The sequence below is a fragment of the Miniopterus schreibersii genome (assembly GCF_964146895.1).
Source record: "Miniopterus schreibersii genome assembly, chromosome: 12".
NCBI classification, from domain to species: domain Eukaryota; kingdom Metazoa; phylum Chordata; class Mammalia; order Chiroptera; family Miniopteridae; genus Miniopterus; species Miniopterus schreibersii.
In genome coordinates this window covers 34,190,328-34,212,257 of record NC_138112.1, presented here as the reverse complement: position 1 = coordinate 34,212,257, position 21,930 = coordinate 34,190,328, and the positions used below count along the sequence as shown (strand labels likewise).

At 33.8% G+C, this 21,930-nt stretch overlaps 1 protein-coding gene across 3 annotated transcripts in view; it reads left to right on the top strand.

Moving 5' to 3' along the window:
• The window catches only part of UVRAG (UV radiation resistance associated), a 242,905-nt gene that overhangs the window by 81,611 nt on the left and 139,364 nt on the right, over positions 1–21,930 (top strand). For all 3 annotated transcript variants that reach the window (XM_081154782.1, XM_081154783.1, XM_081154784.1), the window contains one exon: positions 17,190–17,295. In XM_081154782.1, the coding sequence (XP_081010908.1) occupies positions 17,190–17,295 (106 nt within the window). The remainder of the gene's footprint in view (positions 1–17,189; positions 17,296–21,930) is intronic.

Below are 21,930 nucleotides of genomic sequence, written 5' to 3'. Positions count from 1 at the left end.
TTTTGTGTGTGTTTTTTTTTGATCAAAGGACCATGTAATACTAACACTTCTTCAAACTTTGATGCTGAGCAGCAAAACTGGTGAAATAACTAACTTCAAATGTTGCATTTTCAAGGCTAAAAATGAATGTCTAACTTAGTGATTCCTTATACTATTATTATAGATAAACTATTATTATAGAACTGTTTTTATATAGAACAGACAGAGAAAAGAAAGTTTTATAATTGCTTAGAGAAAAAAAATACACTTATTCATAGTGTGTTAGTCATTCCAGTTTTGATGTGTCAACATGAGGCTGTCCCCTGTAGCCCTGGAAACCGTAACTTCTTAGCTTGTTTTTAAACTATGGTTTTCTTTTTAATATAAGTAGATTCTGATGGTAGAAAAAAGTTGTCATGTGGAATTACTCTGTGGAGCCACTTGAATAGACTTGAAACATTGTTTATATATAAATAAATTCACTACTCTGAAAAATATTCTGAACAGGCGCAGTATGTGCTGGCATCTGCAAGTCAGCCCATGTTGGAGATACTGAGTTTAGACTACTCCTAGGAGGTGGCGAAAAGAGCCTCTGATAGAAAGCAAATGGAAAAGTCAAGTTGTTGGCTTTTCCCTGCCTTTGTTTGCTTATTAAATTTCTTCTTATTTTTCCTGATAATTCATCAAAAGTTTCTTTTCAAAATGAATCTTTTTGTGAGATGTGGTTACCAGGCCACAACCATAAATGTCGATACTTGTTTTATGATTTTTGAGGGGTGGTTTGTTTTCCTTTTATTGTTGCTGTTTTCCAAATGAAATTTGGTGTTAATCAAGTTTTATTCACTGTGACCGTCATTCATCTATTGTTCATCTGTTCAGCAGTTATTTCTTCTTCTTCTAGTTATTGTACTATGCTGGGGATACAGATAAGTAAGATATCACCCCAACCTTCAAGGAGATTTTATTTTATTTCTTTATAAATCCTCACCCCAGGATATGTTTTTTTTGATTTTACAGAGAAGGGGGAAGGAGAGAGAAAGAAGCATCAATGTGAGAGAAAAACATTGATTGGTTGCCTCCCGAATGCACCCTGAACAGGGATTGAACCCACAACCTAAGTATGTGCCCTGCCTGGGACTCAAACCCACAGCCTTTCGGTGTATGGGACGACTCTCCAACCAACTGAGTCTCTCAGCCAGAACTTCAGGTAGATTTTAATCTATGGGCTAGTTAGACAACTAAGGACAGAAATACAGCACTTTGTAATAAATGCTCTGATAGTGTCCCATGATTCCTGCTCTGGGAGCACAGAGAAAAGAGGCCCTGATGGTCATGGGAAACTTCATGGAGGAAATGATAACTTCATTCTTTTTCTTTTCTTAACCCCTTCCTCTGCGCTTTTAAAAAAATTTAAATGAAACCTGCATACTATTTTTTTTTAAACCAAACCCTAAAATAAAAAGTAAAAGTTCCTGTTCTACCCTCCCCAACCCTGCCCCAATCTTGAAATAATATACTTTGTTTCTGTTATTTGATAAATAAACTTTAGATAGTAATTCTTGGCTTTGGACAGTGACAGAAGAGGAATTTAGTAGATTTATGGTACCTGCCACTTCTCTCTCCCTCCACCTCTGTATTTTTGTTATTTATCTTATTCTTACATTATCAAGTGGTTTTTTTTTAAATTAACATTTGCTATGTTATTATAATTAACTCTCCTGTGCTTTGTTTATAGGATAACTTAAAACATTGTGCCACAAAGAAACACCCTGCATAATATTACTATAGAGCCAAGTAACGTTAATATACATAGTATATTACAGCATATAGTAAAATATGTAACATTACTATAGATCTAAGTGTGATTGGTCACATGGCAAAGTAGGACAGTTTTATGTTGCTGACCTAACACTAGAATAATTTCCCAAGAATCAAGATCCGATGGATGGACTTTTGGTTTCTTCTTTTTCTTTTCTTTTAAAACACAAAGTATCATTTCCTGTGATTGCATATGTGAATTCCAAACGTCTTTCTGGAAAAAATTAATGTCTTGCTTGAAAATTGAAATAAAGAAGTGCCTTATTTATTTGGCATCAATTTATAACAGTCAAACAATAATCTAAATGTTAACATAAGTCTACTAAGCTTCAAAAATATCTCTTGCCTACAACGTTCTACATTTTACACATAGGAAAAATGTGTAGGTCTCATTCAGAAACTGTTTACTATTATTTTGTGTGCCATTGTATAAATGATGATGATGGACTTTCCAAGTCCATGGTAGATGAAGTGCTATAATTTAGTGATGCTACTGGCAGGAACATTGAAAGCCCCGAGAAATGTTATGTGAAAGCCTTATAGAAAGAGGAAAGGCAGAAAAAATATTATGAGGTAGAATTATATGATATAGGGTAGTTCTATAAACCTCAGTATCTTGCTGATGTTTGTAATGCTCCTCAATCTTTAAGAAAATATCATTATTTTCATTGTACACATAGTCAGAAACCGGAGAAGTGAGTAGTAATACATTGAGGTTATATTCCTATCCAAAATAATTAAATTTAAAAATATTTTTGACAATTAAAAATAATAAGCATATGATGAAGTTATCTGGAAAGTTATTTTGCATGAGAAGTCTTTTCTGAAGTGAGCCAAATTGTATAGTTATTCTGTATAGTGTATTTGTAATATTGATGGAAATGCTTTGTTAAGTTATTTAAAACTCATTCCCAACAAATTAACTACGTTGTGGTTTTTACTGTGAGACAGCTGTTGACCTCATTGTGAAATATGTCAGTTGGAAAAAAGGGCATTTCCCCCCCGCTGTTTTTGTCATGAACACATGGTTTAAGCACTACATTAATATCACCACATTGACCTTTATTTCCACAGAAAAGAGACTAGACTGGTTGCCTGGTTGAAGAGTCTTGATTTGTGATATTGCTACCTTTTTCCAGCACTCCTTGCTTTTACTTGAGCATTTTATGTCTTTTTCCTTTGTAATATTTTCAGACTTTTAGAAATATTGCAAAACTAGTACAGGAACTTCTCCCCCTTTTACCATTTGAGAGTAAATTAGAAAGATGATTCCTTAACACTCCTTAATAAATTAGTGCAGATTTTCTACAAATAAGAGCATTCTCCTCTACCATCAAACTCAGAAAGTTAACGTTGACACATTATTGCCACCTAATTCACACACCATGTTTCAGTTTCTACAACTGTCTCAATGTCTTCTGTAACAAAAGAATTCCATCCAGGACCACACATTGCATTCAGTGGTCTTTTTTTTTTTTTTAATTCTCTGTCAGTCTGAAAAATTCCTCAGGCTCTCCTTGACTTTTATGACCATGGCATTTCGCATGATTTTAGGCCATTTATTTGGGTGCCGTTCCTCAATTTTGGTTTGTCTGATATTTCCTCATGAAGAGATTCAGGTTATATATTTTTGGAAGGGAAATTATACAAGTAATATTGTGTTCTTCTTGCATCTTATCAAGTGCTACACAATTTTGATTGCCCTGTTACTAGTGATGTTAACTGAATACTTGATTTGAGTGGTGTCTGCCAAGTTTTTCCTTCATTAAGTTACCCTTTTTGACTTTGCCATCTGTATTTTGTGAGGAGGTATTTTTAGATTATGTAAATATTTTACTTCTCATCAAATTTTCACCCATTATTTTTAACTTCTAATGATGTTTCTTGGCTGAATTAATTATTAAAATGATGGTTGTCAAATGGTTACTTTCTAGTTCTGTTATCTCTTCTATTCTCATCAGTTGACATTCTGTAAGGAAAGGTTTTCTTCATTTATTTGTTTATATCGGTATGGATTCATGGATTATTTTATCCAACAGGTTATATAATCTGTTACTATAATTATTTATTTTGATATTCAAATTATTCCAGGTTTGGCCATGGGAACCTTTTCTGTTTTCTTACAACCTATTTCCTTCACCCTTTGAGTACTCCCTTACTTTCTGAAACATGTTCCATACATTTCCTTTGTCCTTACATTAGCGTTAGACACTTCTCTAAGGAGCCTTGGTGCTTGTAGTGAAGAACAGGTTTTAGAAACTGAGACCTGGATCTGTGTGTGCTCTTTGCAACTGGGTGTCACTGCTCCCTGGCCCTCAGAGAAGAGAGCTAGGAAATATGTGCAGGCACACACACATACACATAACTCATCTATATATTTATATTGTCCATTTGTCTGTCTACCCACCTATCTACCTACCTGCCTACCTACCTACATACCTACCTATGTCAAAACCATGAGTTCACAGAGATAGCTCCAATTTCAGTTCAATGCCACAGGATCATTTTAGTTTTCTTTTTGTATTTGTGACTCCCTTCTCCAAAAATGAGAAACCTGGCTTCCCATAATCTTCAGTATATTTACTTTTTAGATCAATTCCCTGCGTAAGTAATTAATCTCCTGTTGCTGCTGCCATCCCACCACTACTATGGAGCACCATCCTTACCCCACTGCGGTTCTACACCCTGCAATGATTCCTCCACCTCCTACTTCCACTGGGACTCCTCTGTGACCTTGCTCAGGCTCATACACTCTTACCCCCCCATTCCCTGCTATCTCCCATACTACATGGAAGTCTCACTTTTTTGTGGCTTTTCTCTTTAAAGCAGATTATTTTCATTGTATAGTCTATACAGGAGGTAGGTGTGATGGTAAAACAGCTTACTTGGATAGAGATGGTGGCTAACGTGGGGTTATAACTATAATAAATCCTGCTTTATTGTTATCTAGTTTTTTCATCTTAACTATTCCAAATGTTATTTTCATTAGGAATATTAATGTGATTTTAAGGAACTGGGCACAGATACCAGCAGATTCATGGATGATAACAATTATAATGTTTAAAGACATGCAGCTATAAGCTGCATATCTCAGAATATATGGGTAAATGGTAAAACTCTCACCTCATGTGTTCATAATGTACATAATAATGCTGAAGTTTCCTACCAGCCTGGTGATCAAGTATATTTAAAATACGGAGCAAAATATTGTATCAGTTTGTGGAGACATGCATGTGCTTGTGTGTGTGCATGTCTATAAATGGGGGAGGGGGCAGAAAATGAGAAAGGCCATCGTTTCCTATTGTCAGTAAACATTTAATTAAACCTTTTAAAAGAGATTATTGAAAAACATCAGATGTACTTCATCTTTGTACCACCCTTAGCATCTAGCTCAGCACTGTTCTGTACTTAGGTTCTGAGTATATATTGATTGAAAGAATGAATGGAGTGTTTGAGGGTGTCTAATAAGTATTTGGCGAATTTTCTACTATAGTTTTTAGGAAAATACCATGATGTCTGTGTCTGTAGGGCTAGCAGTGTACTTCTGTAAGAATTAATGGAAATGAAAAGTCTTGAGTTCTGCTGCTAAGGATTAAAAAACAACAGCTTTATTAACATGTAATTGACATTATAAACTTCACATAGTTAAGGTGTATAGTTTGATAAGTTTTGATATACAATCATCCATGAAACTATCACCATAATTAAGACAATGAACATATCCAACAGCTCTAAAAGTTTCCATGTGCCTGTTGGTAATTCTTCCTTCCCACTCATTCTTTCTCCATTTCTAGGCAACCACTAATACGCTTTTTTCATCATAAGTTAGTTTGAATTTTTTAAGTAGCATCATATAGTATGTGTTTTTTTTTTTGGTCTGCCTTCTAGATCTCTAGATGATTATTTTGAGATTCGTCCATGTTGTTGAGTAAATCAAAATTCTGTGTTTAAGTGGAACCATGCCATTCAAACCTGTGTTGTTCAAGGATCAACTGTAGTTTATTTCTTTTTGTTATTAAGTTGTATTCCATTGTATGGATGTTCCAAGATACTTATACCAGTTGTATGACCCAGCCATTCTACTCCTAGGTGTTTATCCAAGAGAAATGAAAGCGTATGTCCAAATAAAGATTTGTATACAAATGTTTGTAAGAACTTTATTTCTGTTAGTCAAAAACTAGAAGAAATCCAGATGCCCATCAACAGTTGATTCCTCCGTAAGGGCCCATCGAGCGTACTAAAAAATATCCCCGCTTCAGTTTTATGGGAGAGATTGTGTTGAATTGGCGTTCTTGTTTCTTTACATGTTTGGTAGAATTCACAGTGAAGCCATCTGGGCCTGAAATGTTCTTTGTAGGAAATTTTTCGCTGAAATTAAATTTTTTAGATATAGGACTATTTAGGTTATCTATTTCTTACTCAGTAGGCTTTGGTAGTTTGTCTCTTCCAGGAATTTGTCCATTTTGTCTATGTGGTAAAATTAATGTTTGTAGAGTCTGTAGAATTGTTACTTCTATTCCTGCTATGGGCAATTTGGGTCTTTTTTTCCTGGTTAGTATAGCTCAAGTTTCCCAATATTATTGATCTCAAAGAAATAACTTTTGGTATTATTGATTATTCTCTATTGCTTTTGTTTTCTATTTCATTGATCTCAGCTCTGATATTTATTATTTCCTTTCTCCTGCCAACTTTGAGTTTAATTTGCACTTCTTAGTCTAGTTTGTTTTACAGTGAAAGCTGAGATCATTGATTTGATGCTTTTCTAGTTTTCTAATATATGGTTTTAGTACTATAATTTCTTTCTATGTTAGTTGCATTTCATACATTTTGTTGTGTTTTCATTTTCGTTCATTTAAAAATACTAGTTTTCATTTTGATATATATTTTTTACTCATGGGTTATTTAGAACTTTGTTATTTGGTTTTCACATATTTATATATTTTCCAGATTTTAAAATTTGATTTTAATTAAATTTCATTGTGATAAGAAAAGTTAACATTGCATGGCTTGAATCCTTTTACATTTATTGAGATGTGTTGTGGTTCAGAATGTTTTTTAATGTTACACATTTCATGTGCACTTGAAAAGAATATATATTCTGCTGTTGAGTAAGAGTGTTCTATAAATGTTAATCAGGTCAGATTTGTTGTTCAGATGTTCTTTATCCTTACTTATTTTCTTTTTGTTTTTTGTTGTTGTTACTTATTCAGAGGGGTGTTAAAATCTTCTCTTATAATTGTGGCTGTGTCTGTTTCACCTTACAGTTCTATCACATTTTACTTCATATATTTTCAAACTATTAGTAGGTTTATAAACATTTAGAATTGTTCTGTCCTCTTCACAAATTGACTTTATATTTTATGAAATTGCCTTCTTTTAAAATTTTTTATTAAATTTATTGTAGTGACATTGTTTAATAAAATTATATGAATTTCACATGTACAGTTCTATAATACATCATCTGTATATTGCACTGTGCTCACCACCCAAAGTTAAGTCGTCTTCTTCCACCATAAATTTGACCCCCTTTACCCTTTTCTATCTCCCCCACCCCCTTTCCGTCTGATAATCACTGTACTATTGTCTGTGTCGGCGTTTTTGTTTGTTTTTCTCTTTGTTCATTTGTTGCTTTCAGTTTTATATCCCACATATGAGTAAAATCGTGTGGTTCTTGATGTTTTCTGTCTGAGTTATTTCACTTGGCGTATTCTCAAGATCCACCCATGTTGTTACATTGGCAGTCTCCCTCCCTCCCTCCCTCCCTCCCTTTCTTTTTTTAAAATAATTGTACCCAAGGATATGTTTTTATTGATTTTAGACAGAGAGGAAGGAGGGGGGAGAGAGAGAAAGACATATCAGCATGAGAAACATCGATCTGTTGCCTCCTGAACATGCTCCCACCAGGCATTGAACCCGCAACCTTTTGGTGTACAGGACAATGCTCCAACCAACTGAGCCACTTGGCCAGGGTGCAATGGCAGTATTTCATATTTTCCTATGGCTGAGTAGTATTTCATTGTATATGTGTACCATATCTTTATGTAGTCATCTAAAGAACGATGCTAGTTGTTTCTATGTCTTGATCACTGTGAGTAATATGCACATAGCAGTACATATATCTTTACAAATAAATGTTTTCAAATTTTTTGGATAGCTATCCAAAGAGGGTAACTATTCTTAATTTTTTGAGGACCGTCATACTGTTTTCCATAGTGGTTTACGAATTTACATTCTCACCAGCAGTGTATGAGGGTTCCTTTTTGTCCGCAACCTCTCCATCACTTGTTATTACTTGTCTTGTTGATACTAGCCATTATAACAGGTGTGAGGTGGTACCTCATTGTGGTTTTTATTTGCATTTCCCTAAAGCCAGTGGAGTTGAGCATCTTTTCATATATGTGCTGGCCATTTGTATGTCTTCTTGGATAAGTTTCTGTTCAGGTCTTTTGCCCATTTTTTAAATTGGATTGTTTTGTTGTTGAGTTGTATGAGTTCTTTATATATTTTGGATATTGACCCCTTATGGGAAGTGTTGTTTGCAGATATTTTCTTCCATTCAGTTGGTTTTCTTTTTGTTTTACTGATGGTTTCTTTTGCTGTGCAGAAGCCTTTTAGTTTGATATAGTCCCATTCATTTATTTTTGCTTTTACTTCCCTTGCTTTTGAGATCAGATTTATAAAATCTTCTCTAAGACTAAAGTCCATAGTTTGGTACCTATATTTTCTTCTATGTATTTTATTGTTTCAGGTCTTATAGTTAGGCTTTGATTCATTTTGAGTTAATTTTTGTGTATGGTGACAAATAGCAATCTAATTTCATTCTTTTGCATGTGGTTTTCCAATTTTCCCAGCACCATTTATTGAAGTCTTTTTCTTCGTATATTTTTCGCTCTTTTGTCAAAAATTGTATGTTCATGTAAATGTGGGTTTATTTCTGGGCTCTTAATTCTGTTCCATGGTCTATGTGTCTGTTTTTCTACCAATAACATGCTGTTTTGATTTTGCTGCTTTGTAGTATAATTTGAGTCAGGGAATGTGATACCTCCAGCTTTGTTTTCTTTTTGAAAAAATGCCATTGGGATTTTGATGGGGATTGTGTTAAGTCTTTGTATTGTTTTGGGTAATATGGCCATTTTAACTGTGTTGACTCTTCCACTCCATGAACACAGAATACCTTTCCATTTCTTTGTGTCTTCTTCAGTTTCTTTTAATAATGTCTTGTTTCCTTTAATAATGTCTTTCAGTGTATAGGTCCTTCACTTCCTTTGTTAAATTTTCTCCCTACGTTATTTTATTACTTTTATTGCAGTTGCAAAAGGAATTATTTTCTTTTAAATTTCTTTTTCTGAAATTTCATTATTAGTATATATGAATGCAATGGATTTTTGTACATTGACTTTGTATCCTGCAACTTTACTGTATTTGTATGGTGGTTTACTGTATGGGTATTGATCTATTCAGGTTTTTAATCTCTTGTTGAGACAACTTGGTACTTTATAGTTTTTAGACAACCATTTTCTTTCCTAGATTTTTTAGTTTACTGGCGTAAAGTTGTATATAGTATTTCTTTTAATTTTTAAAATCTTGCCCGTATAATAGTTTGTACCCTTTCTTGTTTCTAATTCTGAAGTACTTTTGTATGTAATGTACTTCTTCAAGTATGTTTATTGTACAATGAATATATTTTAAATTAAACTTTCATTGTAGCACATGGATGGTATTATGAAAAAGTCTGGAAAGGATTTGGCCTGCTTTTATGCCAAATGTGGTTCTTCTTGCCTGAAATGAGTTATATGAGATGTAAATTGGAAATCTGAAGAGTTGATTATTCTGTAACTATTGCTTCATCAGTGTTGTTTGTTAGTTTTGAGGGCACATCTTGGTTAGACCTGACACCCTCATTATCACATGCTTTTATACCACCTACCATCTCCTCAATAGAACTTTCCCACCCACAAAGTTACCATTTACTTTTCCATGAGAGTATGTTAATTTCATAAGTAGTGTTAATTTTATAAGGAGTGTTCTGTTTTATTTGATTCTATTACCATGAGACTGTGTGTTCTTCTCAACTATGTTCATGGTCTAGACAGAGGAATGTAGAAGCAGGCTTTAGGGTAGACTTCTGGTCTTTTGGGAAACTATCATATTTAATAAACCCATCAACAAGTATTTGAGTGATTTCCATGCGTCCAAGACTGCTGTAGGTGCTGTGGAGATGAAAAAGCTTTCTCAGGCATTTAAAAAAACACAGCAATTTGACTCTGATCAACCGTCCCAGACTGCCTCTCAGGACATTGCTCTCACGCACTCTGCTTTATTTAGCATACCACTCACTTCTTGTTCTGAACATGCAATGCACTCTGTTCCTTCAATGACTTTGAAAAGCTATTCCCAATGCCCTAAATGGCTATTCTCTTAACGTATAATTGTCAGAGACCTACCTATCGTTTCTTCAATTGAAACTTAAATCCTTTCTCCTTTAGTGAGCCATTCCCAAGAACAAGTTATCTTAGACTAAAGTCTTCATTTTGAAAGGATAATTAGATTTGTACATCTAGATAATAATAGTAGTAAGGCATTTGACAAGCTATATAATGAAAGCTTTGGGAGCAAAACAAGCTAGATGATAGTAAAGATATGAAGATTTGTAATTACTTAATAACTTATTATCAACCTACCCAGTTATTTGAGTGTCATTTGTTGATATAGCTTTTCTTTCCCTAATCAGAAATAAATTGATTATACAGGGTGGGGCAAAAATAGGTTTACAGTTGTGAGTATGTGGAATACATAGCTTATCCTTGTATTAATATTTATTAATTATTGTATTCCATATGAACAGCTGTAAACCTACTTTTGCCCACCCTGTATATGAATAGGTCTGTTTCTGTAATCTGAATTATATTTCATTGATCTATTTGTTTTGCCTTATGCAACTGTTGCTGCTTTACTAACTAGCATTATGATAAGTCATAAAATCTGTTGTATGCCCTCTGATTTTGTTCTTCTTCAACATTTTCTTGGCTATTGTAGGACTTTTATATTTTTATATCAGTTTTAGAATCAGTTTGTCAGTTAGAAAGAAAAGACTGCTAGGGTTTTGATTTGGATTTCACTGACAGTATAGATAAATTTAAGGGAGACTTTGGCTTTTTTTCTTTTTAAAATTAAAAAAAAAATTTTTCAATTACAGTTGACATACAATATTATATTAGTTTTAGGTATACAACATAGTGATTAGACATTTATATAACTTACAAAATGATCACCCTGATAGAGACTTGTCTTCTTAACAATACTGAGTCTCCCAATCTGTGAAATGTTAGGTCTCCATGTTTAGATGTTTTTAAATTTCTTTAGCAGTGTTTTATAGTTTTTAGTGTATAGGTCTTTTACATCTTTCATTGGAATTACTTCTAGTTATTTCTTGATACTATGTAAAAATACCAGTCAATTATTCTATTTTAATTTGGAATCTTGCTAAATTTATTTTTAGTTTGTAGGTTTTTATTTTATTTTTTAATTAAAAAAAAAAAGATATATCTTTATTGATTTCAGAGAGAGGGAGAGAGAGAGATAGAAACATCAATGATGAGAGAGTCATTGATCGGTTGCCTCCTGCTCTCCCGACAGAGGATCGAGCCCGCAACCCGGGCATGTGCCCTGACCGGGAATCGAACCCCGATGTCCTGGATCCTAGGTCCATGCTCAACCGCTGAGCCACGCCCGGCTGGGCTGATTATAGATTTTTTAAAAAGTTTTCTGTATACACTGTCATAGGATCTGTGAATAGACATTTTTGTTTCTTCCTTTCCAGTGTTCGTGAGTTCTTTTTATTGCCTTGTTACAGTGGTTTGGACCTTGAATACAGTGTTGAATAAAGTGGTGAGAGTAGACATTTTCTCTTATTTTTTGATCCTAAGTATAACATTAGCTGTAGATTTCTTTATATAAACCCTTTATCAGATTGACAAAGCTCTCCTTTTTCCTTAGTTTGTTGAGGCTTTTTTGTTTTTAATCATTTTATTAATGCTGTTTTTGGAGCATCTTTTGAAATAATCATATGATTTTTTCTCATTCTCTCATGAATTTATATTCATGTGTGATACTTATCTGTAATTTTCTTTTCTTGTTATGTTTTTGTCATATTTTAGTATCAGGGCTATGCTGGCCTCAGAAAATAATTGAAAAGTGTTCCCTCTTTGAAAGAATTTTGTTAAGACTAGTTTTCATCAGTGAAGCCATCAGAACCTAGAGTTTTCTATGTAAGAAGATTTTTAATTACAAATGGAGTTTCTTTAATTGATAACAGCTAGTCAGGTTTTCTGTTTTGTTTACTTTAGAAACTTATGGCTTTTAGCAATTTGACTGTTTCATCTAAGTTGTGGAATTTATTGGCCTATTGTTCATAATTTCCCCTTAATCCCTTTAAATGTCTATAGGATCTGCAGTGATGTTTCCTCTTGCATTTTTGATGTTGGTAGTTTATTTTTAGGCATCAGTCTTTATCTCTTGTTCTCTTTCACTTTTCACATCTACACCATCCCTCCTGTTACTAATTTAATTTAGGACAATACCTAATTTTTGTTAAGATGTTGCAATAACCTCACAGTGGCCTTTCTGTTTAGTCTTGTTTCCCAGTGTCCCATTCACCTTGTTACAGGAAGAAAGATCTTCCTAAAGTGCAAATGTAATTAAAACTTTCCCAGCTTAAAACTTATTTATTTATTTTTATTGTTGACATTATTACAGATGTCCTCCGTTTCCCCCCTCCACCCAGACCCTGCCCTCTCCTCCCTCTGGCCTTAACTGCATTGTTGTCTGTATCCATGGGGTATGCATATATGCTCTTTGGCTATTCTCTTCACACGCCACCCCCCCACCCCCCACACACCCCGACATCTGTCAGTTTGCACCATGTATTCATGACTCTGTTTCTGTTTTGCTCATCAGGTTTATTTTGTTCATTAGATTCTACATATAAGTGAGATCATATGGTATTTGTCTTTCTCTGATCCCAGCTTAAATCTTTTTAATGGTTATTGAATACCTTCAGAATAAAAATCTAGGCTTCTTCATATGGAATACAGTCATTAATGATAAGGTCTCTATTTTTCTTAATAGGCTCCTATATTTTCCTCTTCCTTTTTATCTCTCCTTGTAATCCACACAAAACTATACTTCACTGCCTTTGTAGGGGCTATTTGTTACTCTTCATCTTAAAACTGAATGCAGCATTTCAGATGTGCTATGATCAACACCAAGTAGACAACTGTCTTGTAACTTCTCTTTTACTGAGATCATTGTTAATATCTCATTGGTATTGTCTCAATGTTTATTAATGTTTATTTGATATAATAATACCTTTTATTCAATGTATCTTTACATTCATAGCAATATTTAACCACAAAGCTAAATTATTTTTAGTCTAGTTTTAATTTTACTGTTATCTCAAGTCATATTAAATAATAGGGGTGCATCTATTTGCTGTAATCAGAATACCTATCAAATAGTTGCCTAACCCTCCTCCCCATACCAGTGATCATGAATTTTATTTCAGCTTGGGAGTGTTAGTGTTGATATTGACCAGTCACCCAGATGACTAGATGACATATATTTCTTTCTTTACAGTATCATTTCATAGTTTGCATAATTAAGAAACATTCCTCTGAAACTAGCTAGCTGGTTTGGAGGTAAAGCAGTTGTTTCTTTTCTTGTCAGTTTTCACCTCCTCAGCCCCAGGGGATTCGGGATGTCCCATGTTATGCTTACAAGCCTAAGCACTTCAAACTTTTATTCTCCTGTTGGGTTTGAAAGGGGGGCGTTATTAACTCTGTCTTGATGTAGCAGGGGCTCTGAAAGTCTATTTGGATAACACTGAAGATTGGAGGAAATGTGACTCTGTCTGTGTGTTTTAAGCCCCTAAGGTAAGATCAGAAAGCGTCTGGGGCAGTGAGAGCCAAATAGTTGAAGTCATACATTAATTATGGTCATGAATCATTTTTATTTTTAAAGTCTTTACCATTTGACAAGGTTGTTTGCATAGTACCAGTGAGTTTTAGGCAGCATTTTCCCTCTTTTAAAATAACAGGCTATTTTGTTGATTTCTGTTCTAGGTTGATAGTGCCTATCGTTATTAGAATTATAATAATGTTTTTCGTAAAAATAGTTTGTTTCCCTACCTGAATGAATGGTCTTTAATTTGTGTGGTCTTTGATTTGAATATATTATTTTGGACTATAAATATAGAAAACTAACGCATTAATCTTTCAGTCTCCCACTGATCACTAAAAAATAATGAAATCTTGGGACTGCTTTTATATTCAGGCATTAGACAAAATTCAGTCAGGAAATCCATTTGAGTGCCTCCTTTGTGCCATATTCTGTGCTAAGCACTGGGAATGTACATGAAAAGAGATTTTTTTCTCCTTCAGAAAAATCTAGTAAGGAAATAGACAAGGAAATAAGTAATTGCTGTTAAATGTGGTTCTGTAATCTCTGTTAGTGTATTGTATACCTGATGCCGCAAAATTCCAGAGGAAGGAGTGCCTCTACCTGTCTGGGATAGTCTGTGAAGGCCTTTGAAGAAGAGGCTATGCTTGAGCTACCTCCTAATGGATTTAGGAGTGTACTTATCTGTTAAAAGACAGAGGGAAAACATGTAGGGAGATAGAACAGCTCACTCAAAGGTACAGAAGCAAGAAATGGCATGGTATGTTTGGAGAACTGTCAGTACTTCAGTATTGCTGGAGTGTAGTGTGCAAGGTGAGACTATCAGGAAAAGAGGCTGGAGTATGCCGGGAGCACATCACAAAGGGCCTTTCCTTGCTTTTCCGTTTCTTTAGAGCCACCTTTGTAAGAGAGGATTGCATCAAGAGCCTTCATATACACACCCAGAGCAAGAGGCCAGAGGATTCTATTGGATTTCTTAGAGCTCTAAGGAAGTTGCTGAATAACTCATCTCATGAGCAAACTAGATATAGTAAGAGTTGCTCCCTTTCTGGTGACCTAAGAAATCCTAATAACTGTCAGACAACTTCCAAAAGGGCAAAATATGTCATGAATATTTTTAGTGCATAGTGTTGTAATAATAATGATGATGATGATGATGATGATATTGGCAGATAGATGCCATCAAATCCCTAATAAAATTAACCTCCTCATATATAGGATAACTTTTAGGTTAGGATTGTTGACCAATTTTTAAAAACTGAAGTAAAATTTACATACAGTGAAATGAGTAGATCTTAAGTTTCGATTCCATGTATAGCCATATACCCCTTGCCTCAATCAAGATACAGAACGTTCCCCTCCCCTCAGATGGTTCCTTTGCTCTCCCTGCTCTCTACCAGTCAGTCCCACCCCACACGGGCAACTAGAGACTCTTGATTTCTGTCACCATAGATTGCTTTTACCTGTTCTTGAACTGTGTATAAATGGAATCATGCAGTATGTACTTTTTTGTTTCTGGTTCTTTTCACTCAACATAATGTTTCTGAGATTCATTTATATTGTTATATCAGTGGTGTGTTCTTTTATTGCTGAGTAGAATTTCATTGTATATCATAATTTGTTTATTAATTTTCCTGTTTCATAGACATTTGGGTTGTTTCCTATGAACATTCTTTTACGATCCTTCTTGTGGACATATGTTTTTATATTTCTTGAGTAAATACTTAAGAGTAGAAATGCTGGGTCATAGGTTAGAGGTATGTTTAATTTTATAAGGAACAGTTTTCCAAAATGATAGTACAGCATACAAGTTCCAGTTGCTCCATATCCTTCCTCCCATTAGATGTTGTCATTTTAATTTTAGCTATTCTAACAGGTGTGAAATGGTATTTCATTATGATTTTAATTTGCATTTCTATGATGACTGAGATGTGGAGCACCTTTTCCTATGCTTATTGGCCATTCTTATATTTTCTTTTGTAAAGTATTTCATTCTTTTGCCCATTTTTTATTGGGTTGTTTTTTTGTTACTGGTTTATAAGAGTTCTTTAAATACTCCAGACACAGCTCTTTGTCAGATTGATGTTTTGCAAATATTTTTCCCCACTCTGTGGACTGCTTTTACATTTTCTTAATGGCATCTTTAGATGAACAGATATTTTTTTATTTTATTTTGGTAAAGTCCAGTTTATCCATTTAAAAGTTTATGGTTAGTGCGTTTCATGTCTTCTCTAAGAAATCTCTGTCTATCCTAAGGTTGTAAGAGATTTTCCTATGTATTCTTCTAGAAGTTTTATGATTTTTAGCTTTTATGTATACTGTGATCCTCTTGAATTAATTATTTGTGTGTGCCGTGAGGTAGGGAGTGAAGTTAATTTTTTCCTATGTTTATCCAATGTTCCAGCACCATTTATTTTAAATACTTTCTTCATTAATTTGTCTGGGTTCCTTTGCCCAAAATCTATTGACCATATTTGTGTAGGTCTATTTGTATATTCTTTATTCTGTTCCATTGATGTATTTTTAAAATCTTTATGCCAGTATATTGTTTTGACTATGGAGCTTTATTAAAAAGAAAGCCTTGAAGTCTGGCAGATTTCAAGATTGGCTTATCTCTTCTAGATTCTTTGTTTTTCTGTATAAATTATTGTATCAACTTATTTATTTCCATCTAAAAAAACTCAGAGCCTTTTGGGATTGTAGTTGTGATTGCAAAACTACTGACCCATACATAGAAATATAACTGAAGTTTTGTATATTAACCCTTTATCCACTGACTTTTAGTTTTAGTAATTGTTTTATAGATTTCTAATTATTTTCTACATAAAAATCATGTCATCTACAATTGAAAACAGTTTGACCATTTTTAATATGTAAAAGTATAGGAAATACATACACACACAGGCTATTGGAAGATAGAGAGACCAAGAAAAACCCAAACCTATAATTAAACCAAAAAAGAAAATAGCTCAGTATTTTTTAATGTTGCTTGTTTCAATGTGGCTGTACTTTAAATCTGTCTTCTTAACTGAGATTATTAATTTATTTTGGATACCCATAAGTAATATTCGCCCTTGATAGCAGTGATATTCTCCTTGAGCAATCCACTTAATTTCTCTTGGGCCTCAGTTTCTACATCTGTAAAATGATAGGATTCAACCAGATAATTTTCTAATGTCTTCCAGATTCCTGTGACTTCTTCATTTTAGCTTTCAGTGTGTCAGAGGCAGTCAGGTGGGTATAGAAAGGGTGCTTTTAGAGCATATTGTGTTTCATTGTAAATACACTAGAAAATTGTGAAACAATCAGTTTGGGCTCATTATTAATTCTGTTTATCCTGGAAGATTTGTCCTCATTTGGTTCCACTTATATCTGTGGCTCAGTATTGAGAGTTTATAGTTAACTCACTTAAATTTTTCTACAACTTTTATTTCTAGGCTTCATAGAGCCCAGTGTGCAATTAAACAGACTCAGGTAACTGTTCAGAAAATTGGAAAAGAAATTGAAGAAAAACTAAGACTCACATCTACAAGCAATGAGCTGGTAGGTTTTTATATATTTATCTGTTTAAACTCCTTGATTTCTACATATAATCATCATATTCTTCTTATATTAATTTCTTCCCCCTCCCTCCCCAAAAAACTTCATGTAGTTTTTGTTTCTTTCTTTTTTGTCTTAATGTTTCACTGAGACTTCTATTGGCATTTAAATGTTGGAAATAAACTTCCACATCTGCTAATAATGTAACATACAAAGTGCCTGCCTTTTTTTTTTGCTAGATGAAACTTTAGATTACATAGAATTACTTAGAAGATAATTAAAAGCTATTTTATTAATGTCTTATAAATGTGAACTCTAGACATGAACTGTATAGTGAATGAAAAATAGCTGCCAGAAGAAAACCAAAAAACTTTAGGGACTTACCTACTATTAAAAGATGAATTTAAAATTATTTGGATTGAATTTAATAAGCTGGTTTATAGACAGTGCTCTCTTTTGCGAAAGATCCTTTTAATGAGGCATTTCCAAAGAAATAGAAATTCCATTCCAGATAGACAGATTTAAGATATTAGTATAATTTTTGGTTGTTCTTTGTAGTGGAAAAAAAAATACTTTTGGAATGAAGATTCTGTCTTTGTAAGTGGAATAGTGGTTATAACTAATAAATTGAGCTTTTCTCAAAATGAAGCCACATGGCTATGGGTAGCTTTTGATGAAATTAGTGCTCTGAATTATGATACTTAAAATAACATTTAAATCCTAAATGAAGTCCTAATTAAAATTTTTAAGTTATTTGTTTGCATACTATCACACTTGGCAGAAGGCCTTATATCACCCAAACAGAAATTTCATGTTACCTTGAAGTTTTGCCTAAGATAATAATATAATAGATGAGCTATAGAAATGCAGCAACACAATTAACCTGCACAGACTTCTCTCTCATGGGATTTGAAATTAATGGATGAAAACTTCTTTAAACTATATAAATTTGCTGATTTTGATCTATAAATGACAGTTTCATATAGTTCAGCCTAATATAGAAAATGTCTAGGGCTGTACCTGGCACATAGCAGACATACAAAATATGGTAGCTGCAGTAACTATAGTAGTAATACTTATTATTTATATGACTTTTCTTGCCTATGGAAAATCTTTTATTTTAGAGAGGCTGTTAAATCACCTCTTGTTATAACTTATGTTGTAACTTAGGCCCAATAAAGGACCAGCTTCCAGACCACAAATATATTGGAGGAGGAGAAGCAACCACTTTTAATCCTGCCCATACTGTGCAGAAATGCTACATTTTTAGAACCTTTGTCTGGGGAGAAATTGCTAGGTTTTATTTTTCTTATTTTTCTCTCCCAAGGCAAGACTGGGAACTTACTTATTTCATTAAATAACCGCATATGCTTTGTCTCAGTAAGGAGAAATGTATGTTTAATCCTATTTCTCTAAATATAAGTGGTGACATACAGAGCACGGTGATAGAATATATGAGTGTAAAGAGGTCAGGTTCAGAGGTTCACTGTGTGTTTTTACACGGCCTAATCAACCTAGAAGGAAGCCATTGGATTTTTGAACTGAAGTTGAACCTAGAAACCATCTAGTCCCCTTATAACCCCACTTAAACCACACCTCTCTCAGTACTTTCTGCCCCCTTCCCTGCTTTGTCTGCATATATTATCCTTAAACATGCTATATATCTTACGTGTGTATTTTGTTTGTCTGTAAACTGTCGGGGAAGGAGTTTTTCTGTTCCCTCCCCCACTGCTGTATTCTCCAGTGTCTAGAAAGGTGTTTGATACATAGTAGGTGCTCAATAAATATTTGTCAACTTTAAGAATGAACTAGTGTAACCTCCTCTTATAAAAGGACAGGAAAAATGAGTCCCGAGGAAAGGAAGCAACTTTCCCATATCATTTGACAAGTGATGACAGAAATTTTGGTGTACTTGTCTCCTCCTTTCAGGGAATCATTTCATGTAGTTGTTGATGATCTGCTTTTAAGATTTACCTGTAGCAAATTAGAAACCTTTAGTATTATCTTTTTTTTTTTTTCATTCCCTTTCCAAATTGGCCCTGTGTAATCATACTTCACTCCAAACATTTTCAGTGTTTAAGAATTAATTTTAATTTTAGCATAATTAAAAATACAGTCAGTTGGCTTATATGATGCTGAAAGAAAGCAGATTATTTACAAGATCAAATGTAATTAACTCTATTATAGGAAATTGGGTTCATACTTGATGACTTTCAAAGATTTGACATCTTCTCACATTACATCAATATCCAACATAATTTTTTTTGCATTTAATTATGTTTCTTATGAAATTTCTGCTGTTGTCATCTTGAATTTTTGCTTATATGTTTTGGATTTTGTCATATGCCTTTCCTGTATCTGTTGAGATATATGTTTTTAAAAAAAATCTTTGATCTTTGAATGTTAATCCAAGTTCACATTCCTGGGGAAGACCCCTCTTGTTAATGATGAATTATTCTTTTTATGGCTATTACTAGATTTAATTTGCTAAAAAATTCAAAAGGACTTTTGCATCTAGTATATTCATGAGGAATATTGGTCTATAGTTTTGTTTTCTTGTAATCTCTTAGTTTGCTTTTGTTTTCAGGATAATGTTGGCCATATCTAGTAGTTGGAAAGGATTCCCTCCTCTGTTTTCTGAAAGAATATGTGTAGAATTGGAGTTATTATTAAATGTTTGGTATAAAATTTTCCAGTGAAGCCATGTGGGTCTGGAATTTACTTTATGGGTTTTGAACTAGGAATTCATTTCTTTAATACTTGTAGGGTTATTGAAGTTGTCTACTACTTTAAATGATCTTTGGTAGTTTATGTCTTTCAAGGATCTGTGCATTTCATTTACAAGGTCAGTCATTTTAATTTTAAATGGGTGTGTAGTGTTTTCTCAGTTTTGTTTATAATTACATTGCTATGATGAACATTTTTCATATCTTTTTTGGTCATTCATGTCTCAATATTTTTATTTAATATTAAAAAATACTTTTGCCCATTAAAAAAAACACCTCTTTATTTAGATTTACAGAAAACTTGCCAAGAAAGTTTAGTTTCCATATACCTTTCATTCGGTTTCCCCTGATGTTAACCTCATATAACCACGTTACATTTGATACGGTATATTTGACGTGGTACATTATCATACCAAGAAACTAACATCGATACATTGCTTAACTGTGGACTTTTTTCAGGTTTTCCCAGTGTTTACACTAATGTCTTTTTAAAAATATAAATAATTTTTTATTTTGCAACAGTTTTAGATTTATAGAATTATTACAAAGATAGTACAGAGAATTAGCCCGTGTACCTCACACCCACCCAGTTTCTCTGTTATTAACATCTTCCGTGGAGCAGTTTTCATAGTTAATGAAGCTGTATTGAGAAATTGTTATTAACTAAGTTCATCCTTTATTCAGACTTTCTTAATTTTTACCTAATGTCCCTTTTCTCTCTGGGACCCCATTCAGGAAACCACACTACATTTAGTAGTCACCCTTCCTTAGACTCTTCATGGTAGTAAAAATTTTCTCAGGCTTTTCATTGTTTTTGATGACTTTGACAGTTTTGAGGATTACTAGTCAGGCATTTTGTAGAATATCCCGTGATTGGGACTTACCTGATGTTGTTTCCTGATTAGACAAAGCTTTAAGTTTAATGTCCTTGTTTTGTTCCACCATCCAGTCCAGGATACCACATTGCATTTGGTCATCATGTCGTCCTAGGCTTCTTGGATCTGTGACAGTTTCTCATTCTTTCCTATTATGAAATCACCATGCCAAATCACCACTTATATTAATGTGGTCACTATGTTAATGTAGTGTCTTTCAGGTTTATCTACTATAAAGTTCCCTTCACAAAAAGGCTGTGGGTTCGATCCCCGGTCGGGGTGTGAATGGAAGGCAGCCGATGGACGCTTCTTTCTCTCCTTCCTCTCTCAAATCAGTTAACATATCCTCAGGGGAGGATAAAAGAATTATTTTATGGTTAGGGCTCTTTGTGTTTTTTTGTTTGTTCGTTTTTTTAAAAATATACCTTTATTGATTTCAGAGAGAGGACAGGAGAGGGAGAGAGAGAGGCAGAAACATCAATGATGAATCATTGATCGAGCCCACAACCTGGGCATGTGCCCTGACCGGGAATCGAACCCCGATCGCCTGGATCCTAGGTCGACGCTCAACCGCTGAGCCACACCCGGTCGGGCTCTTTGTGTTTTTTATAAGAGATCTTTGCCTAACCCAAAGTTACATAAATTTCCTCCTGTGTTTTATTCTAGAAGTTTTATAGTTCAGGGCTTTCCATTTAGATCTCTGACCCATGTCACATTAGTCTTTTGTATGAGTAAAGTATGGTAATTTTTTTCTGTATGAATATACAGTTGATTTAGCGTCATTTGTTCAACAGTCTTTCCCCATTTAACTGTTTTGTAATGTTTATCTAAAATCAACTGATCATATATGTGTGTGTCTATTTCTGGGGTATCTGTTTTGTTCCATTGATCGGTATGTCTATCTTTTGCAAATACTGTGTACTCTCTTATTATAGATTCATTGTCTTAAAATGAGAGAGGGTAAGTTCTTTAACTTTGTATTTCTGTTTAAAAAATTCCTGTTGGTTTTCTAGGTTCTTTTATTTCAAAGTGAATTT